General features: G+C 41.8%; 1 protein-coding gene across 1 annotated transcript; it reads left to right on the top strand.

Moving 5' to 3' along the window:
- Positions 1–11,629: 11,629 nt before the first annotated feature.
- LOC115165006 (zinc finger protein 771) lies at positions 11,630–13,535 on the top strand. The gene is made up of 2 exons (XM_029718003.1): positions 11,630–11,941; positions 12,176–13,535. The coding sequence occupies exons 1-2, from the start codon at positions 11,746–11,748 to the stop codon at positions 13,480–13,482; spliced, it is 1,503 nt and encodes a 500-aa protein (XP_029573863.1). The 5' UTR covers positions 11,630–11,745; the 3' UTR covers positions 13,483–13,535.
- The last annotated feature ends 10,180 nt before the right edge of the window (positions 13,536–23,715 follow it).

Consider the following 23,715-nt stretch of genomic DNA (forward strand, 5'->3'; position numbering starts at 1 on the left):
CCTCCCTTCCCGACTGCTTTATTCCTTAGCTGTTTTGCAAATATGACGTTATTTGAAAGGTAAGATCAATATGGTGATGAATACATACATTATCTTGATAGGCCATCGAATTAATTTGATATATTAAGAGCTTTCATGTCCAGTGCGTCAAAGGGATTGAAGTATAAGAGACTAGAGACTGAATTGGAACTGGGCCTGAAAACGTCAAATTGGCAACAACTGGACAACATTTCCGGTCTCGCCTGTATTGAAAAATGTTATTGACCATCCACTTTGCTGACGTTAGATCATTTTCCTTTGCCGTAGTATTTCACAGTGGCCAATAAATATATTTGCAAAGAAGTACAAATATATTTGTATATGTTTGAAAGAATTCAGAGAGCTTTATGTAAGGAAGTGTAAAAAGAAACACAGCCCCCTCTCAAGGCCCCCTGCTGTGCCATGCAGGTCAAGGAAAGCACGAGTCGCACGGGATTGGTTATTACTGGGGGATATAGGTTATGGAATTATGTGCACGAGCACAAATCACCACATCTGTCATTTAAATGTCGTCCTTATCTGTAATGTCGGGCATTTGTACATAGCAGGAGAGTAGTAATTGCAGCCGGAAAAAACAACAGTTTATCGACTAACTCCACCTAGGTCCTCTGATAATACTAGTCCCGTGCAAATCGACATCCATGTGTTTTGACTGAAATGTCTGAGCTTTACATTTCTCTCAAGTGTTTCTCGCGGTTTCAGCAAGAAAACAGTAACTGATTCAATCCTTTGATACTTAAAACGAAGTGCTGCGCATAGCCAATATATGAAAAGCCTATGTATCAAGTCCACTTTCTCATTCACAGCCTAAAAATGCATCTCAAGTGCAAGTGCGCAGATTTAGCTCACATCTGCAGGCTGGGGCCATTTAGGAAGTCCTGTACTGCAGAGCGCTAAACTATCCTAATGATTACACTTCCTCAATCCAGATATTATGGCGACACTATACCGAGGATGCTTTGGTGTGGTTTAGAAACTTGGGAGCCAAACTGGAGTTATCAGTGTTGCCTGTTATGATTTAGACATGTTGAAATATCTTAATGTCTAGATAAAAACGTCCAGGCTTCAGTCAGAACTTACTTTTTAATTTTTTTTTTACTTATTACAGGAGGCAGTTAAAAAAAACACAAAAAAACGAATCGTCGACTGGAATAATGGCTTTTTTTTCATTATGAACACAACAAATACAACCCCCCCCAGAAATATACAAACAAGAGTACAAAACCTAACAGACAGGGAGGGGTATTACATATCAATATTCATTTTGGAATAATGGGCATTATGTAGTAATAATTACATAACCAACGTTCTCCAGTAATACTAGTCCCGCGCGAATAGGGCTTTCACTGCTTTATCAGATCAAATTAAAGAGATAATTCTCGTTAAATGAATACAGTGCAAGTGATTTTTTGCATTCTTCAGAACTTCCGCTTCGTTTACACAGGCAGTCCAATGCCATGTTTACTTGCTATCGGAAACTCGGAACCTCCGAGTAAAAATTAACATAAGTTATTTGCTTAGAGCTTCATATTGGTTGATTCTGATACTTTCCAAGTGGTAAACTCGGGATCATCTTTATAAATCGAGTTAGCAAGTCGAAATGTCAGAGTTTCATAGCTCCGACTAGCATTTGAATGCGGCACAATTCTGATTGTTTGCTACTAACTGGTCTTTTGACTATAATTTGGCAAAATATCAGAACTACGCTTCCTGTGTACACAAACTAAACGCTTCACTTGCTTGTCAGAGCTTTCTATTTCCTAGTAGTGATGTCGGAAATACAATTTTCTTTTATTTGTTTGGCTCCCGAGTGGTGCAGTGGTCTAAGGCATGGTATCTCAGTGCAAGAGGAATCACTGTGGTCACTGGTTCAAATCCAGACTGCATCACGTCCGATTGTGATTGGGAGTTGCATAGGGCAGAGCACAATTGGCCCAGTGTCATCTGGGTTTGGCTAGTGTAGGTCAAAATCAAATCAAATGTATTTGTCACACTTGCACTGTATACATGGTTAGCAGGTGTTAATGCAAGTGTAGCGAAATGCTTGTGCTTCTAGTTCCAACCATGCAGTAATATCTAACAAGTAATCTACCAATTTCACAACAACTACCTTGTACACACAAGTGTAAAGGAATGAATACGAATATGTACATAAAAATATATAAATTAATGATGGCCGAACAGTGTAAGCAAGATGTAATAGATGGTATGGAGTACAGTATATACATATGAGTAGAGTAATGTATGAAAACATATAAAGCGGCATTGTTTAAGGTGGCTAGTGATACATTACATCAGGATGGCATAGAGTACAGTATATGCATATGAGGTGAGTAATGTAGGTTATGAAAACATTATATAAAGTGGCATTGTTTAAAGTGACTAGTGATACATCTAATACATCAAGATGGAAAGATGCAGTAGATGGTATGGCGTACAGTATATACATATGTAGGTTATGTAAACATTATCTAATATACATAATATAAAGTGGCAAGTGATAAATTGATTACATCAATTTTCCCATTATTAAAGTGGCCAATGATTTCAAGTCTGTATGTAGGCAGCAGCCACTCAATGTTAGTAATGATGGCCTTGAGATAGAAGCTGTTTTTCAGTCTCTCGGTTCCAGCTTTGATGCACCTGTACTGACCTCGCCTTCTGGATGATAGTAGGGTGAACAGGCAGTGGCTCGGGTGGTTATTGTCCTTGATGATTTTTTTGGCCTTCCTTTGACATCGGGTGGTGTAGGTGTCCTGGAGGGCAGGTAGTTTGCACCCGGTGATGCGTTGTGCAGACCTCACTACCCTCTGGAGAGCCTTCCGGTTATGGGCGGTGATACTGCCGTACCAGGCGGTGATACAGCCCGACAGGATGCTCTCGATTGTGCATCTGTAAAAGTTTGTGAGTGTTTTTGGTGACAAGCCGAATTTCTTCAGCCTCCTGAGGTTGAAGAGGCGCTGCTGCGCCTTCTTCACCACGCTGTCTGTGTGGGTGGACCATTTCAGTTTGTCCATGATGCGTACGCCGAGGAACTTAAAACTCTCCACCCTCTCCACTACTGTCCCGTCAAAGTAGATAGGGGGCTGCTCCCTCTGCTGTTTCTTGAAGTCCACGATCATCTCTTTTGTTTTGTTGACTTTGAGGGTGAGGTTATTTTCCTGACACCACACTCCACCACACTCCGATTTTCCCCGTTGCCTTGGCAGCAGCTAATGGGGATATCTAATAAATAAATACAAATATAAATGTGGTACAAATATTGCACTACAGGAAAATATATTGATTGTGGGTCTATAAATCCAAGGTTCAGTCTACTCATTAGAGTCCACAGTATCCAGTTTTGAACAAATATTTAGGTTCCTCAAACTCACCTCTGGACCTCGAAGACAGTTCCACTGCATTTTTTCATTGTTCCCCTCTAATTTAGACCTGGGACACCAGGTGAGTGCAATAAATGACGGATTAGAACAGTAAATCAGCACGCTCCGGACCTCGTACGGTAAGAGTTGAATACCCCCTGATCTAGATCATAGACCCAGGTACACACACAAAAAAAACATGGGACAGGACTCTTATTCTGAAGGATTCCAAAAATCTGTGACTCAGAAGTCCCTAATTATTTTGCTGGCTTTGCAGCAGTAGTGCCAATCTGACCTCCATTATGCCAGCAAGAATAAGCAAGACCTAGCAAGAATAGAGCTCGCCAGTTTGTAGTCCTAAAACCCGGAAATGAGTTACCTCTGGTTTGTTCAGCCTTTCCTATGTGGAAAATTCATGGGGAACGAATAGGGTTTTGGGATAAACCCAGAAAATAAGGTCTGAGGTTAACACAGGCTTAGGAGATCTGAAACATTCTACTCAGGAGCCCTCTAACTTCCAAATCCATGGATAGAGTATAACATTTAAATAACATTTAAAAATAAGGTCTGAGGTTAACACAGGCTTAGGAGATCTGATACATTCTACTCAGGAGCACCTCTAACTTCCAAATCCATGGATAGAGTATAACATTTAAAACAACATGTATTTCATATTCACAATGTGCTTATATTATTTACAAAAAGATAAAACTACCTGTTGTGATATCACGACAACAATGAAATTGACAATTAATCTTCCACCCATTCTGAAGCTGCAGTGACAGCATATATTCCATGAGAAATGGTTGGAGCTTAAGTAAATGAATGTAAAGAACATAATATTCTACAGACCCTATTGATCTAGCACTAGAATCTATATATGGTGTTATATCATGGGGGACTGTGGTCTAAATACCCAGCAACACTTTTTACTCCACCCATTCCATTGGTCCCAATGGAACACCACTGTATTGTAGGCCTTTAAAATGTCATATTGGTTTATAAAGAAAAACATATATTCTATGTGCCGATGTAACAGTGGGGTTAGAATTACTCAGTAGGGTCTGTAGAATCTATATATCTAATCCAATTTGATTTGTCACATGCGCCGAATACAACAGGAATACAACCTTACCGTGAAATGCTTACTTACAAGCCCTTAACCAACAATGCAGTTCAAGAAATAGAGTTAAGAATGCGGGTCAATATGCGGGGGTCAATAGAGTCAATATGTGGGGGTACAGGTTAGTCGAGGTCATTTGTACATGTAGGTAGGGGTAAAATGACTATGCATAGATAATAAACAGCGAGTAGCAGCAGTTTAAAAACAAAAAAAATGTGTGGGGGTTGGGGGTTCAATGTAAATAATCCGGTGGCCATTTGATTAATTGTACAGCAGTCTATTAGCTTGGGGGTAGAATGCAATACATTGTAGGCCTATGAATTACATATTGGCTTGCTCACACGCTCTATATAGGTAATGAATATTATAATTACGTATTCATACTCTGATTCTCCCATTCCATGGAATGTTCACCGTCCTCATATGACATGTCTGCTAAAATGTTTTATCTGGTTCTTCAATGATTAACAAAACAGACAAGGTTGACTTTGATTCTATACAAGTAAAGACCAACAAAATCCAACTCCTTACGTGGAATGGCAAAAAAAAAAAAAAAAAAGAACACAAGTTTCTTGAACCCTTCAAGAGATTGTCAGCAGATGTGGCTTCCCTGCAAAAATGACATTTAAAAAAAGGATAAATGGAATATTTAAAGAGGAGCTGGGTTGGTGAGGCCTATGCTGCCACCTACTGTAACTGCAGAGGTGTAGGCGTCCTGATGAATAAGAATACACATTTCCCTTAATATCGCAGCAACACAGATCAACAAGGACATTTTCCAATATTGAATTGTAACTTACATGGTGAAAAATACACATTGATAATACCAATTACCCCACCAAAGACGTTCTCGGCCATAACAGACTTTATATGGGCACATAGAATTCATAGAATAAAAAGGAAAGCTTTTTAGCCTCCCAGACTTGGAATTGTATCAACTTGCCATCCAAGGCTTTTACTTGAGACATATAGTTTAATGCACTAAAGAGGAACAATTGTAACGGGCGTCGTAAGGATTGGACCAAGGTGCAGCGGGAACGTATATACTCATCTTCTTCATTAAGTTTAAAAGAAGGAAAAACAAACAAATCACGCATACAAAAACAACGACCGACATACAACAGTCCTGTCAGGTGCACAGACACAAAACAGGAAACAACTACCCACAAACCCCCATAGCAAAACATCCCTATACATAGGACCTTCAATCAGAGGCAACGAGGAACAGCTGCCTCCAATTGAAGGTCAATCAAAAACCCTAAACATAGAAATAGAAAGACTAGAACATAGAAATATACTAACATAGAACATTAACAAAAGACCCCGGAACACTCTAAACAAACACCCCTCTATATAAACACAAAGCCCAACAAACCCCGCACCACATAAAACAAACACCCCCTGCCACGTCCTGACCAAACTACAATAACAAATAACCCCTTTACTGGTCAGGACGTGACAACAATGAGTAATTATTGAAGATGTACATGCTCACCCCTAAAAATCTTTTCACATGTTTATTTGAAAGGATAAAGCTAAGAACATTAATAAATTCATAGTTAAGAACACTATAACAATATGGAATAAAATGAAACGGATTCTACAAGAACCAATATCACTCCCTAAAACACAACCCTATGGAACAATCCTTGGATAGCTTTTCAGAATGAACCAATAAATTGGCCCACATGGGAAACTAAAGGCATAGAAACCGTAAATTACTTGTTAATAGGAAATACATTAATTTCCATGACAGAATTAAAAGCAATTTTGGACAAACCAATGCAGGTATTTTCAAATACATGCAATTAAAAATGTTCATATCACAAAATCTTGATTTTAAATATTTTGGACATCAGAGCAATCTTGAGGGAATCCTATTTGAGTCATAAAAGGATATTCATATGATTGTTAAGATACACAAAACCTTGCCTATCCAACTGACAATCTCTTAGAAAAAATATAAACTATTGGAACCAAGACTTAAAAATAACTGATATTCGCACGCAGGGTCGCAACTTTCACTGGGGGCGGGGGGGACATGACCCCCCCCACATTCTGAAATTGCATTTTTGTCCCCCCCCCCAATTTTATCATTGCACTGTGATACAAAACCCAGCGCCTGTGTGCTTTAGGACCATGTGGATGCCTCAAAACAGTTGGGTAGGCTGTTTTCCATTTTCAGCTGGCTGGATTAAGGACTGCAACTTCACGGACACCACAGAGCATGCAGACAGGCTGTGTGAAGGCAAAGAGGCTGAAAGGCTGGAGTTTAGGACCAGCACAGCAGAGGTTAGAGGCAGCTGCTGTCTGTGTAGTGCATTTACTCTGAGTTGTAAAAGCAAGCAGAGCAGAACCTGGCTACTCTTTAGTTGACTGATCTAGCTGACAAGGTAACAGCTGTTTGACAGAAAAAGAAAAAAATATTCACAGTACTGAGCTAGTAGTGTAACTGACATGTTATGTTAGTTAATGTTTCATCCCCTCTCAACTGAAGTGAATTAACTACTAGCAGGTAGTTAGCTAGCTAGTAGCTACCACACCCAGTTCAGCTCTAGCTAGCTATCTGTCGGTAGTAGTATCAAACAGATGTTGTGTATATGAAAATGTTTTGTAGCCTTTGTTTTGTCCCATTTCAACAGAAGTACATTTGATGATGTACCACTGTACCATTAGCAAGAGCTAGCCGAAAGTTGTCTTAAGTTAGCTATCTAGCTAGCGCACCAACGTTTGCAACTATTTTAAGGCAGTCTGACAAACCTCCAAAGTTGATTTCCAAACTGTATCAAACCGATATCTGAAGAAGACCTGGGAGATGATGAAGAATGGATACAGATATGTTAGAATGTCCAGTCATGTTCATATAATCTCACATAAATTACTGCAGTTTAAGACCACCCATAGAATGTACTATATGCCAGTGAAACTGAATATCATTTAATTCTGCTGCTGGAGGTGTAAAACACAAAAGGGGCCATATTGCCTACAGTATGTTATGCTCTTGTGAAGGCTGGCTGAATTCTGGCAAAGAGTATGTTCTTTTATCTCAGCATGTCTACAGATTCTCCCTTCACCCTGTTTTTGTTTGCTTGGAAATGTTGATACTGGAGACTGTTATCAAGTTAAAAGAGCTCTACAGTACTATTAGGCTTATGCTATGAAATACAGTGTATTCGGTAAGTATTCACACCCCTTCACTTTTTCCATGTTTTGTTACGTTACAGCCTTATTCTAAAACGTATTAAATCGTTTTCCCCCATCAATCTACACACAATACCCCATAATGACAAAGCAAAAACAGGTGTAAAAATTGTTGCAAATGTATTGGAAATGAAATACCACATTGACATAAGAACTCAGACCCTTTACTCAGAACTTTGTTGAAGCACCTTTAGCAGCAATTACAGCCTCGAGTCTTCTTGGGTATGACGCTACAAGCTTGGCACACCTGTATTTGGGGAGTTTCTCCCATTCTTCTCTGCAGATCCTCTCAAGCTCTATCAGTTTGGGTGGGGGGGCGTGGCTGCACAGCTATTTTCAGGTCTTTCCAGAGATGTTCAATCGGGTTCAAGTCCGGCCTTTGGCTGGGCCACTCAAGGACCTTCAGAGACTTGTCCCGAAGCCACTCCTGCGTTGTCCTGGCTGTGTGCTTAGGGTTATTGTCCTGTTGGAAGGTAAACCTTTGCCCCAGTCTGAGGTCCTGAGCGCTCTGGAGCAGGTTTTCATCAAGGATCTCTATGTACTTTGCTCCGTTTATCTTTCCCTCGATCCTGACTAGTCCCCCAGTCCCTGCCGCTGAAAAACATCCTCACAGCATGATCCTGCCACCACCATGCTTCACCGTAGTGATGGTATTGGCCAGGCGATGAGCGGTGACTGGTTTCCTCCAGACGACGCTTGGCATTCAGGGCAAGTTCAATCTTGGATTCATTAGACCAGATAATCTTGTTTCTCATGGTCTGAGAGTCCTTTCCATGCCTTTTGGCAAACCGCAAACGGGCTGTCATGTAAATTTTACTGAGGAGTGGCTTCCATCTCGCCACTCTACCATAAAGGCCTGATTGGTGGAGTGTTGCAGAGATGGTTGCCCTTCTGAAAGATTCTCCCATCTTCACAGAGGAACTCTGGAGCTCTGTCAAAGTGACCATCAGGTCCTTGGTCACCTCCCTGACCCAAGGCCCTTCTTGACCGATTGCTCAGTTTGGCCAGGATTATTGAATTCAATCAATTAAACATATTTAATAATGATCTCTTACCTAGCTTGCTGACTGTGGGCCTTTTTTCTTACTTTTTTCTTGTTCTAAATAGAGACTTCTAAATGGGTCATATTAGAAATAATATATTAGTATTACATATATATTACATATTAGTGTAGAAATGCAGGATATTAGCTTTAGATCCCCCCCCAAAATTGGAGGACCCACTGTAAAGTTATGTCCTGGAGGGCAGGTAGTTTGCACCCGGTGATGCGTTGTGCAGACCTCACTACCCTCTGGAGAGCCTTCCGGTTATGGGCGGAGCAGCTGCCGTACCAGGCGGTGATACAGCCCGACAGGATACTCTCGATTGTGCATCTGTAAAAGTTTGTGAGTGTTTTTGGTGACAAGCCGAATTTCTTCAGCCTCCTGAGGTTGAAGAGGCGCTGCCGCGCCTTCTTCACCACGCTGTCTGTGTGGGTGGACCATTTCAGTTTGTCCGTGATGTGTACGCCGAGGAACTTAAAACTCTCCACCCTCTCCACTACTGTCCTGTCAATGTAGATAGGGGGCTGCTCCCTCTGCTGTTTCCTGAAGTCCACGATCATCTTCTTTGTTTTGTTGACATTGAGTGTGAGGTTATTTTCCTGACACCACACTCCGAGGGCCCTCACCTCCTCCCTGTAGGCCGTGTTGTCGTTGTTGGTAATCAAGCCTACCATTGTAGTGTCGTCTGCAAACTTGATGATTGAGTTGGAGGCGTGCATGGCCATGCAGTCATGGGTGAACAGGGAGTACAGTAGAGGGCTGAGAACGCACCCTTGTGGGGACCCAGTGTTGAGGATCAGCGGGGTGGAGATGTTGTTACCTACCCTCACCACCTGGGGGCGGCCCGTCAGGAAGTCCAGGACCCAGTTGCACAGGGCGGGATCGAGACCCAGGGTCTTGAGCTTAATGACGAGTTTGGAGGGTACTATGGTGTTAAATGCTGAGCTGTAATCGATGAACAGCATTCTTACATAGGTATTCCTCTTGTCCAGATAGGTTAGGGCAGTGTGCAGTGTGATGGCGATTGCGTCGTCTGTGGACCTATTGTGGCGGTAAGCAAATTGGAGTGGGTCTAGGGTGTCAGGTAGGGTGGAGGTGATACGGTCCTTGACTAGTCTCTCAAAGCACTTCATGATGACGGAAGTGAGTGCTACAGGACGGTAGTCATTTAGCTCAGTTACGTTTTATTTGCACCGCCCGCAACCTCAACCGCAAGGCTCTCCAGAGGGTGGTGCGGTCTGCACAACGCATCACCGGGGGCAAACTACCTGCCCTCCATGACACCTACAGCACTTGATGTCACAGGAAGGCCAAAAACATCATCAAAGACAACAATGACCTGAGCCACTGCCTTTTCACACCGCTACCATCCAGAAGGCGAGGTCAGTACAGGTGCATCAAAGCTGAGACCGAGAGACTGAAAAACAGCTTCCATCTCAAGGCCATCAAACTGCTAAACAGCAATCACTAACCCAGAGAGGCTGCTGCCTACATTGAGACCCAATCACTTTAATAAATGGATCACTAGTCACTTTAAATAAGGACATTTTCAATAATTCCACTTTAATGTTTACATATCTTACATTACTCATATCACATGTATATACCATATTTTATACCATCTACTGCACCTTGTCTATGCCGCTCGGCCATCGCTCATCCTTTTATGTACACATTCTCATTCACCGCTTTAGATTTGTGTGTATTAGGTAGTTGTTGAGGAATTGTTAGATTACTGCACTGTTGGAACTAGAAGCACAAGCATTTCGCTACACTCGCATTAACATCTGCTAACCATGTGTATGTGACTAATAAAATTTGATTTGATTTTCAAGCTCTACCCTTAGATTTGGTGGTGACTTAGTGCCCCCACGCAACAAGAGAACATTACCAAAGCTTACACTCCGTATTTCCACTGGCTGCCCCACCACCACAGAAAGCACTGAGCTAGGCTGAAACACCTACATTTTGGAGCTGCCTTACTCATGAAAGCAAAAACCTTAGTTTGTATGCGGCTTTATTAACTAAATTGTTGTATTTTTTTTTACATTCTTTGCAAACTTATATGTGACACGTATTAACGCCAAAATAACATGCAAAACAGGCATGCTTTTGTTTTTATAGCTAGCTAGAAAGGTGGGGCTCTGCTCTGATTGGAGGGAGTTGGAAGTTAACTAACACAATTAGTTAACGAAAAGGTACGCTTAATCCATTATAAACCGATCTATAAAATGTATTATACAAGAGACAAAATACACAAATTCTACAGCACAATGACAGAGTCATGTCTTCAGTACACTGGAAATTAATATGAATACGACCTTTAGATCGCGAAAACGTCTGTCAAACACGTCAGATTTCAATACTGGTCGATGTCATAACGCGGGAGGTTGTCTTCTCTCGAATGACACATTGATCATATTTTTGCGATATTCCTACCTCTAGAAATGTGTAACTTAACAGAGGGTCTGACATATATTTGTGCATTGCATAGTGCCGTCGCGAATGTCAGACTCCACTCTTAGAGCCACATTGACCTGCAAGTTGAACGTGATGAGATTGTAGACTCCTAAAAAGCCACCCAGCCCATAGAGAGAACATTGCATTATGGGTTTTGTTGTCGACACTTAAGCTGCAACATATTTCAGCAACTATTTTCACATGTTGCTATCAACCTTATTATAACGACAAAATTAAAAATGTGTTCACAAAAAATATTGTTCTCACATATTAGTGTTATGTAACACTGTAAAGTATAGGAATGAGTGGATTTTTCCTTTAATGTTTAGACAATTATTGTTCATATCATGAATAAATACAGGTTATTGATACTTCTCTATTTTCCAAATTCCGTTACCCGGAAGTACTTTTTAAGTGTTACTGACGAGACGCTGATCCAATCTGGATTCATCAGTCTTCACAACGGTATCGCCAGTATTTATAACTTATTCCACCTTCAATCCATTTCACCCTCAAAATGTCTAACCTACAGCTGCTTAATGTGCTTCTCAAAGAAAAATTGACCTCAGTTCCATTGGAGATATCCGTGGCAGTCCAAAAAACGATGGCGGAGTACCTAGAAGAAATCTATCGTTTGAAACGGGCGAATTCACGTCTACGAAAACTGCTGGATTTGGTTTTTAAACCAGAGATAAAGTTGCATAGATTAGCAGGTTTGTGTCTATTTGTCATTCATTATACAATGTAGCCTAATTGTCGTCATTTACATTTTAGATATATATCTTAAATGACCGCGTTATTCATGAATTTCATGATATTTTGAAGCCTTTTCAAAACAGTGGTACTGGATACCGGAAGTAAAGCAGAAATGGAAGTCACTAGACCTATTTCTTGTCTCTTCAGTGTTTATGGTTTAATCAAATGTCATCCTTTCTTGTTCCCTCCAGTCCTCCAGCAGCTCAGTCTCACTGAAGAGGAGATTAACCCAGAGCAGCAGGAATGGAGCCCTGGTCTGGGTCCAGTGGAGTCTGATGCAGAAGAGTCTATATGGGACTCTTTCAACATCATAACTGAAGAGAACCAAACAGAATCTGATGGCGAGAGCTACGGTGAGTCCGAATCAACCAGCGATTATGAGCCCCACTCTGAAGTAAATGCAGACAGTGACAACAGTGGACGTCATAAAGGAGAAAATGATGGAGTGGAGAAGAGAATATCACTGTCAGGGTTAAAGCCTCCTAAATCAAAGCGAGGAAGAGGACGGCCAAGAAAAGAAACCAGTGAGTTGCCTGATCTGATATGTGACGTGTGCGGGAAATGCTTGGCGAATGAACGTAGTCTGAAAAGGCATCGGCAAAGCCGGCACAGTAAAGACAGACCATACATGTGCGACACATGTGGACACTGTTTTGCCATGAACTGCTCCCTGAGGAGGCACATGAAGATTCACATGGAGGAGAGACAACATGGCTGCACCGAATGTGGCAAGCGTTTTTTTCACAAGAAAAGCCTGAGAAATCACATGGATACTCATAAAGGGCTAGTTTTTAAATGTGATTTTTGTGGAAAATGTGTGACGACAAAAGCAAGTCTGAAACTGCATCGGCGAATTCACACTGGGGAGAAATCGCATCCATGCAAAGAATGTGACAAAGCCTTCTACCGTGAGTCAGACTTGATAAAGCACACGAGAACTCACACTGGGGAGAAACCGTTTCGGTGCAAAGAATGTGGCAGATGCTTCGTTGAGAAGGGAACCCTGACAAAGCATATGATGACTCACACAGAGGAGAAACCACACCGCTGCAACAAATGTGGCAGATGCTTCGGTCTGAAGGGAAACCTGACAGTGCATATGAGGACTCACACAGGGGAGGGAGTTCAATGTCATCTGTGTGGAACTCACTTGAAATTAGCATCAAGTCTGAAAAGACATCTACAAACTCACAGAGGGAATATTCACAATAACGCACTCTCCCCTGGTTCCCAGTCGACTTGTACATCATCTTCAAGACCCTGGTGCTTGCCTACGGAGCAGCAAGGGGAACTGCCCCTCCCTACCTTCAGGCTGTGCTCAAACCCTACACCCCAATCCGAGCACTCCATTCTGCCACCTCTGGTCTCTTGGCCCCCCCATCCCTATGAGGGGCTGGCTCCCGCTCATACCAGTCAAAGCTCTTCTCTTCCCTGGCACCCAAATGGTGGAACAAGCTTCCCCCAAATGAAAATGACTGAAAACCTACTTCTTCACTAAGTATCTTGATTAAATCCCACAGCCCCCCCCAAATAAAAACAATAACAAAAACATTTGCACTTGTCTTTTCTAGCACTGACCTTGCTGACTACTTTGAGGTAAAATGTACTTACTAAGACTGATATGTGGTTGTCTCACTGAGCTGTCTTAAAGCTATAATCAGCAGTTGAAACAATAACAAAGCGTCACCCTACCACTGTTTTGGTAAACAACTGAGGGAAGGGCCTGGAGAAATGTAACCAGTCAGATTTATAGACCGAGCTATGCAGTGTTCATATTTAACCATGATTTGAGTCTATGCAGTGTTAATATTTAAGGATGTTTTGAGTCTATGCAGTGTTCATATTTAAGTTGTTTACAAACATTGGAGTAAAACAAGCTTATATTTTGGGTTCTGAAGTGGTACGACAGTTGAACTAAGCCAATTTTTTTAATAATTTTTTATTTAACCTTTATTTAACTAGGCAAGTCAGTTAAAAATTCTTATTTTACAATGACGGCCAAACCCTCTATTAACCCGGACGACACTGGGCCAACCCTATGGGACTCCCGATCACGTCCGGTTGTGATACAGGCTGGGATCGAACCAGGGTCTGGACTGACGCCTCTAGCACTGAGATGCAGTGCCTTAGACCGCTGCACCACTCGGGAGCCTTATGAGGTATTTATAGTTATATTCTTCAAGAATCAATGGGTATTTCTAAATAATTTATAAATCCAAAAATGGATATAGCAACTAAGGACTTGAGCTTTAAGTCGAATGCACTCTGGATAAGACTGTCTGCTAATGTTAATGTCTGAGAACACGTATCAATGCCCTTTGTGTAAAATGTGTTTGTTTGAAGATAGAAGAAACAACTATCAAGAGGACATACCCATCAGGTAGGTCACTGCTCTTGGTTAAAAGAACAGCCTGCAATCTTGGAATCTGTTCAATGGTATTTTAATTAATACAGCCTACCCATTGATTTCTGACAAATATGTAACTTTGTAATGCACAATTGAAACTCAGAAAATAATATATTACTGTGTTGTTTACTAACAACTAGAATGTAAACAAACAATATCTTCAAAATGTTAAACTATCATGTGGATGTTAGGGCTGTCAGTCTTTGTATTTAGAGTGCTGTCTATGAATGTAAGAGGGTTACATTTCCCTATCCCCATTTTCGTTGGAAAAACATTTGGTGGGGGCAATTATAGCCTTGCAGACCTTTGGCATTCTAGTTGTCAATTTGTTGAGGTAATCTGAAAAGATTTCACCCCATGCTTCCTGAAGCACCTCCCACAAGTTGGATTGGCTTGATGGGCACTTCTTACGTACCATACGGTCAAGCTGCTCCCACAACAGATCAATAGGGTTGAGATCCGGTGACTGTGCTGGCCACTCCATTATAGACAGAATACCAGCTGACTGCTTCTTCCTTAAATAGTTATTGCCTAGTTTGGAGCTGAGCTTTGGGTCATTGTCCTGTTGTAGGAGGACATTGGCTCCAATTAAGCGCCGTCCACAGGGTATGGCATGGCGTTGCAAAATGGAGTGATAGCCTTCCTTCTTCAAGATCCCTTTGACCCTGCCCAAATCTCCCACTTTACCACCACCAAAGCACCCCCAGACCATCACATTGCCTTCACCATGTTTGACAGTTGGCATCAAACATTCCTCCAGCATCTTCTCATTTTTTCTGCATCTCACGAATGTTCTTCTTTGTGATCCGAACACCTCAAACTTAGATTTGTATGTCCATAACACTTTATTCCAATCTTCCTCTGTTCAGTGTCTGTGTTCTTTTGCCCATCTTAATATTTTATTTTTATTGGCCAGTCTGAGATATGGCTTTTTCTTTGCAACTCTGCCTAGAAGTACAGCATTCTGGAATCGCCTCTTCACTGTTGACGTTGAGACTGGTGTTTTGCGAGTACTATTTAATGAAGCTGCCATTTGAGGACTTCTGAGGCGTCTGTTTCTCAAACTAGATTCTAATGTACTTGTCCTCTTGCTCAGTTGTGCACCGGGGCCTCCCACTCCTCTTTCTATTCTGGTTAGAGGCAGTTCGCGCTGTTCTGTGAAGGGAGTAGTACACAGCGTTGTATGAGATCTTCAGTTTCTTGGCAATTTCTCGCATGAAAGAGCCTTCATTTCTCAGAACAAGAATAGACTGACGAGTTTCAGAAGAAAGGTCTTTGTTTCTGGCCATTTTGAGCCTGTAATGGAACCATTAAATGCTGATGCTCCAGATACTATTATTACCAAGATGGCATAGCAGTCAGACATCCTTTGTCCTCGTCTTGTCGTGTCCCGTGTATATATATATTTACTTCTTTTCTTCGCATATCTTTTTATATTTTTTTCTAAAAACTCAACTTCAAAACACTCTCCTGCAACCCGCCTCACCAATAAAAATAAAAAAACGTATTATTCACCTCAAATCTGAAATCCACAACAGAAGCTAGCATTAGTATTCAGCTAACCACGGTTGGCGGTCATCAGCTACCCCTTAGCTCAAATAGCTATCACCAGTTTTGTACAACGCGACTCAGACCAGAGCATACCGAACCTATTTTTCTCTCCATATCCCCGGATTTCTATCGCAAGCTCTGGACATTTACACCTGGATCTTGCAGCTAGCTAGCTACTATCCGAGTGACTATTGGCTAACGTTGGTCCCAGAGCAAACATCAATTATTCCGGAGCTAGCCAGCTGAAGAGTTCCATCAGCCACTCCTGGGCTACAATCACCTATCCGGACCCATTTTACTGCCGATGCGGAGCCCCATCGGGCCTTCACGACTGGACTACCGACGTTATCTGCCCGAGGGAGTTATCCAACTGGCCCCTCCGCCGCGACGTAACCTGAACGCCCATCTGCGGCCCGCTAATCGTTAGCTGTCTTATCGGCTGCTATCTGAATAGGTCTATCGGACAATTTTCTTGGGCCACTATAACTATAACTATTTTCCCAATTGGATTGGTCCCCTCTACCACACGGAACCCCACTAATCTACCGACGGAAACGCACGAGGTGGCTAAAAACAGACCTCCCTCCATCTTCTGCCTGCTTGCTACCTATGGCCCGGCTAGCTGTCTGAATCTCACTGGACCCTTATGATCACTCGGCTAAGCATGCCTCTCCTTAATGTCAATATGCCTTGTCCATTGCTGTTCTGGTTAGTGTTTATTGGCTTATTTCACTGTAGAGCATCTAGCCCTGCTCATTATACCTTATCCAACCTTTCAGTTCCACCACCCACACACGCTATGACATCACCTGGTTTCAATGATGTTTCTTTTTATTTTTTTATTTTTATTTTTATTTCACCTTTATTTAACCAGGTAGGCAAGTTGAGAACAAGTTCTCATTTACAATTGCGACCTGGCCAAGATAAAGCAAAGCAGTTCGACAACATACAAAAACACAGAGTTACACATGGAGTAAAACAACATACAATCAATGATACAGTAGAAAAATAAGACTATATACAATGTGAGCAAATGATGTGAGATAAGGGAGGTAAAGGCAAAAAAGGCCATGGTGGCAGAGTAAATACAGTATAGCAAGTAAAACACTGGAATGGTAGATTTGTTATTTGAAGAAAGTTCAAAGTTAAAATATAAATAATATGGTGCAAAGGAGCAAAATAAATAAAATAAATAAATACAGTAGGGGAAGAGGTAGTAGTTTGGGCTAAATTATAGATGGGCTATGTACAGGTGCAGTGATCTCTGAGCTGCTCTGACAGCTGATGCTTAAAGCTAGTGAGGGAGATAAGTGTTTCCAGTTTCAGAGATTTTTGTAGTTCGTTCCAGTCATTGGCAGCAGAGAACTGGAAGGAGAGACGACCAAAGGAGGAGTTGGCTTTAGGGGTGACCAGAGATATATACCTGCTGGAGTGCGTGCTACAGGTGGGTGCTGCTATGGTGACCAGTGAGCGGAAATAAGGGGGGACTTTACCTAGCAGGGTCTTGTAGATGACCTGGAGACAATGTGTTTGGCGACGATTATGAAGCGAAGGCCAGCCAAAGAGAGCGTACAGGTCGCAGTGGTGGGTAGTATATGGGGCTTTGGTGACAAAACGGATGGCACTGTGATAGACTGCATCCAGCTTGTTGAGTAGGGTATTGGAGGCTATTTTGTTATTTTATTTTTATTTTCTAGAGACAATATCTCTCATCATCACTCAATGCCTAGGTTTACCTCCACTGTATTCACATCCTACCATACCTTTGTCTGTACATTATACCTTGAAGCTATTTTATCACCGCCAGAAACCTGCTCCTTTTACTCTCTATTCTGGACGTCATAGACGACCAATTCTCATAGCTTTTAGACGTACCCTTATCCTACTCCTCCTCTGTTCCCCAGGCGCTCTCTTTTGATGACTTCTGTAACCGTAATAGCCTTGGTTTCATGCATGTTAACATTAGAAGCCTCCTCCCTAAGTTTGTTTTATTCACTGCTTTAGCACACTCTGCCAACCCGGATGTCCTAGCTGTATCTGAATCCTGGCTTAGGAAGACCACCAAAAACTCTGAAATCTTCATCCCTAACTACAACATTTTCAGACAAGATAGAACGGCCATAGGGGGCGGTGTTGCAATCTACTGCAGAGATAGCTTGCAGAGTTCTGTCCTACTATCCAGGTCTGTACCAAAACAATTTGTAGTTCTACTTTTAAAAATCCATCTCTCTAAAAACAAGTCTCTCACCGTTGCCACCTGCTATAGACCACACTCTGCCCCCAACTGTGCTCCGGACACCATATGTGAACTGATTGCTCCCCATCTACCTTTAGAGCTCGTGCTGCTAGGTGACCTAAACTGGGACATGCTTAACACCCCAGCCATCCTACAATCTAAGCTTGATGCCCTCAATCTCACACAAATGATCAATGAACCTACCAGGTACCATCCCAAAGCCGTAAACACGGGCACCCTCATAGATATCATCCTAACCAACTTGCCCTCTAAATACACCTCTGCTGTTTTCAACCAAGAACTCAGCGATCACTGCCTCACTGCCTGCATCCGTAATGGGTCAGCGGTCAAACAACCTCCACTCATCACTGTCAAATGCTCCCTGAAACACTTCAGCGAGCAAGCCTTTCTAATCGACCTGGCCCGGGTATCCTGGAAGGATATTGACCTCATCCCGTCAGTAGAGGATGCCTGGTTATTTTTTTTAAATGCCTTCCTCACCATCTTAAATAAGCATGCCCCATTCAAGAAATGTAGAACCAGGAACAGATATAGCCCTTGTTTCTCTCCAGACCTGACTGCCCTTAACCAACACAAAAACATCCTGTGGCGTTCTGCATTAGCATCGAACAGCCCCCCGTGATATGCAACTTTTCAGGGAAGTTAGAAACCAATATACACAGGCAGTTAGAAAAGCCAGGGCTAGCTTTTTCAAGCAGAAATTTGCTTCCTGCAACACAAACTCAAAAAAGTTCTGGGACACTGTAAAGTCCATGGAGAATAAGAACACCTCCTCCCAGCTGCCCACTGCACTGAGGATAGGAAACTCTGTCACCACCAATAAATCCACTATAATTGAGAATTTCAATAAGCATTTTTCTACGGCTGGCCTTGCTTTCCACCTGGCTACCCCTACCACGGTCGACAGCACTGCACCCCCCACATCTACTCGCCCAAGCCTTCCCCATTTCTCCTTCTCCCAAATCCAGTCAGCTGATGTTATGAAAGAGCTGCAAAATCTGGACCCCTACAAATCAGCCGGGCTAGACAATCTGGACCCTTTCTTTCTAAAATTATCTGCCAAAATTGTTGCAACCCCTATTACTAGCCTGTTCAACCTCTCTTTCGTGTCGTCTGACATTCCCAAAGATTGGAAAGCAGCTGCGGTCATCCCCCTCTTCAAAGGGGGGGACACTCTTGACCCAAACTGCTACAGACCTATATCTATCCTACCCTGCCTTTCTAAGGTCTTCGAAAGCCAAGTCAACAAACAGATTACCGACCATTTCGAATCCCACCGCACCTTCTCCGCTATGCAATCTGGTTTCAGAGCTGGTCATGGGTGCACCTCAGCCACGCTCAAGGTCCTAAACGATATCGTAACCGCCATCGATAAGAAACAATACTGTGCTGCCGTATTCATTGACCTGGCCAAGGCTTTTGACTCTGTCAATCACCACATCCTCATCGGCAGAGTCAATAGCCTTGTTTTCTCAAATGATTGCCTCGCCTTGTTCACCAACTACTTCTCTGATAGAGTTAAATGTGTCAAATCGGATGGCCTGTTGTCTGGGTGTCTGGCAGTCTCTATGGGGGTGCCACAGGGTTAAATTCTTGGCCCAACTCTTTTCTCTGTATACATCAATGATGTCGCTCTTGCTGCTGGTGAGTCTCTGATCCACCTCTACGCAGACGACACCATTCTGTATACTTCTGGCCCTTCTTTGGACACTGTTAACAACCCTCCAGAGGAGCTTCAATGCCATACAACTCTCCTTCCGTGGCCAACTGCTCTTAAATACAAGTAAAACTAAATGCATGCTCTTCAACCGATCGCTGCCTGCCTGTCCAGCATCACTACTCTGGACGGTTCTGACTTAGAATATGTGGACAACTACAAATACCTAGGTGTCTGGTTAGACTGTAAACTCTCCTCCAGACTCACATCAAACATCTCCAATCCAAAGTTAAATCTAGAATTGGCTTCCTATTTCGCAACAAAGCATCCTTCACTCATGCTGCCAAACATACCCTCGTAAAACTGACCATCCTACCGATCCTTGACTTCGGCGATGTCATTTACAAAATAGCCTCCAATACCCTACTCAATAAACTGGATGCAGTCTATCACAGTGCCATCCGTTTTGTCACCAAAGCCCCATATACTACCCACCACTGCGACCTGTACGCTCTCTTTGGCTGGCCCTCGCTTCATACTCGTTGCCAAACCCACTGGCTCCAGGTCATCTACAAGACCCTGCTAGGTAAAGTACCCCCTTATCTCAGCTCACTGGTCACCATAGCAGCACCCACCTGTAGCACGCGCTCCAGCAGGTATATCTCTCTGGTCACCCCCAAAGCCAATTCCTCCTTTGGCCGTCTCTTCTTCCGGTTCTCTGCTGCCAATAACTGGAACGAACTACAAAAATCTCTGAAACTGGAAACACTTATCTCCCTCACTAGCTTTAACCTGTTTAGGATAGGGGGCAGTATTTTCACTGCCGGATAAAAAATGTACCCGATTTAATCTGGTTATTACTCCTGCCCAGAAACTAGAATATGCATACAACTGTTTGATTTGGATAGAAAACACCCTAAAGTTTCTAAAACTGTTTGAATGGTGTCTGTGAGTATAACAGAACTCATATGGCAGGCCAAAACCTGAGAAGATTCTATACAGGAAGTGCCCTCTCTGACCATTTCTTGGCCTTCTATAGCCTCTTTATCGAAAACAGAGGATCTCTGCTGTAACGTGACATTTTCTAAGGCTCCCATAGGCTGGCAGAAGGCGCCAGAACGGGGAATGATGACTCTGCAGTCCCTGGGCGAAAAACAGTAGGGGATTTGGATAGTGGTCAATCTGAGAACAATGACACGGGCGCACGCGTGCACGTGAAGAGTCCATTTTACATTTTCAGTCTTTGAACGAAAACAACGTCTCCCGGTCGGAATATTATCGCTATTTTACGAGAAAAATCGCATAAAAATTGATTTTAAACAGCCTTTGACATGCTTCGAAGTACGGTAATGGAATATTTAGAATTTTTTTGTCACGAAACGCGCCGGCGCGTCACCCTTCGGATAGTGTCTTGAACGCAAGAACAAACGTCGCTATTTGGATATAACTATGGATTATTTGGAACCAAAACAACATTGGGTGTAAAGTAGAAGTCCTGGGAGTGCATTCTGACGAAGAACAGCAAAGGTAATCCAATTTTTCTTATAGTAAATCTGAGTTTGGTGAGTGCCAAACTTGGTGGGTGTCAAAATAGCTAGCCATGATCGCCGGGCTATCTACTCAGAATATTGCAAAATGTGCTTTCACCGAAAAGCAATTTTAAAATCTGACATAGCGATTGCATAAAGGAGTTCTGTATCTATAATTCTTAAAATAATTGTTATGTTTTTTGTGAACGTTTATCGTGAGTAATTTAGTAAATTCACCGGAGGTTTGCGGGGGTATGCTAGTTCTGAACATCACATGCTAATGTAAAAAAGCTGTTTTTTGATATAAATATGAACTTGATTGAACAAAACATGCATGTATTGTATAACATAATGTCCTAGGGGTGTCATCTGATGAAGAACATCAAAGGTTAGTGCTGCATTTAGCTGTGGTTTTGGTTTTTGTGACATTATATGCTAGCTTGAAAAATGGGTGTCTGATTATTTCTGGCTGGGTACTCTCCTGACATAATCTAATGTTTTGCTTTCGTTGTAAAGCCTTTTTGAAATCGGACAATGTGGTTAGATAAAGGAGAGTCTTGTCTTTAAAATGGTGTAAAATAGTCATATGTTTGAAAAATTGAAGTTTTGGGATTTTTGAGGAGTTTGTAATTCGCGCCACGCTCTATCATTGGATATTGGAGCGGTGTTCATCGAGATGTAAGAGGTTTTAAGCACCAGCTGTCAGAGCAGCTCACAGATCACTGCACCTGTACATAGCCCATCTATAATTTAGCCCAAACAACTACTGCTTCTCCTACTGTATTTATTTATTCATCTCCTTTGCACCCCATTATTTCTATTTCTACTTTGCACTTTCAAATCTACCATTCCAGTGTTTCACTTGCTATATTGTATTTACTTTGCCACCGTGGCCTTTTTTGCCTTTACCTTCCTTATCTCACCTCATTTGCTCACATTGTATATAGACTTATTTTTCTACTGTATTATTGACTGTATGTTTGTTTTACTCCATGTGTAACTGTGTTGTTGTATGTGTCAAACTGCTTTGCTTTATCTTGGCCAGGTCGCAATTGTAAATGAGAACTTGTTCTCAACTTGCCTACCTGGTTAAATAAAGGTGAAATAAATAAATAAAATAAATACTCAACTAGTCTAAAGAAGGCCAGTTTTATTGCTTCTTAATCAGAACAACAGTTTTCAGCTGTGCTGACATAATTGCAAAAGGGTTTTCCAATGATCAATTAGCCTTTTAAAATATTAAACTTGGATTAGCTAACACAACGTGACATTGGAACACAGGAGTGATGGTTGCTGATAATGGGCCTCTGTACGCCTATGGAGATATTCCATAAAAAATTACCCGTTTCCAGCTACAATAGGCATTTACAACATTAACAATGTCTACACTGTATTTCTGATCAATTTGTTATTTTAATGAACAAAAAAGTGCTTTTCTTTCAAAAACAAGGACATTTCTAAGTGACCCCAAACTTCTGAACGGTAGTGTATATTCATAAACATGCTGAACATTGCACAGCTTTTTTATTTTAAAGAATCTAATGGGTAAAAGGGATGTTACACTTTCAAGTCAAAGTTTGTCAGACATTTTCACAAAAAAATTGTGTGTGTACTCCTGTCATCTATTGGACTATACATTATGCCACAGTAAAAGGGGGGGTTCAATCTACTTTGAAGCACCTCTAGTATCCACATCCAGAGTTCACACACCCAGGGTCGTCATCGCTATTATTGTGGCCCTTAATCTGTGGACAATCAGCTGACATTTAGGTTTGGCATATTGAACATACATATTGCACTGTACATTGTTTCAGTAAAAAGGGGGTTCATTCTACTCAAATAAATCGCATAATATATTTTAGTAATCATTTTTTAAATAATTTGTTTGATAACTAGTATAAAATATATCAATAATAAAAAAAATATATATATATTCTATGAGGTTGGCATCCAATACATGTTGCATTACCCCCACCTACTAGACTGGAATATAACTCCCTTGAACAAAAATGTATAAATAGACAAATACCCTAGCATCTAACACTACACTCACTAAATAAAAAAATCTAAAACACCACCTCACCCCACTATTTAAATCTATTTAGTCCTACTTCAGGCCAAGAACCTGAAAGGATGGAACACCACCACTTAACACACCTAGTAACTGTTCCTCCGACGTCAAGTCTCACACACACATACCTCTCTGCAGCTGCCACTACAACCTCCATTTTCTGCCACTTACGATCCATCCTTGCAGTACAGTTGATAACCAAATGCAAAAAATCCAATCTTACTGAAACATATATCACTTGTTGGTTTATACCTCTGTA

This window comes from Salmo trutta, chromosome 27 (genome assembly GCF_901001165.1).
Source record: "Salmo trutta chromosome 27, fSalTru1.1, whole genome shotgun sequence".
Taxonomy (NCBI): Eukaryota; Metazoa; Chordata; class Actinopteri; order Salmoniformes; family Salmonidae; genus Salmo; species Salmo trutta.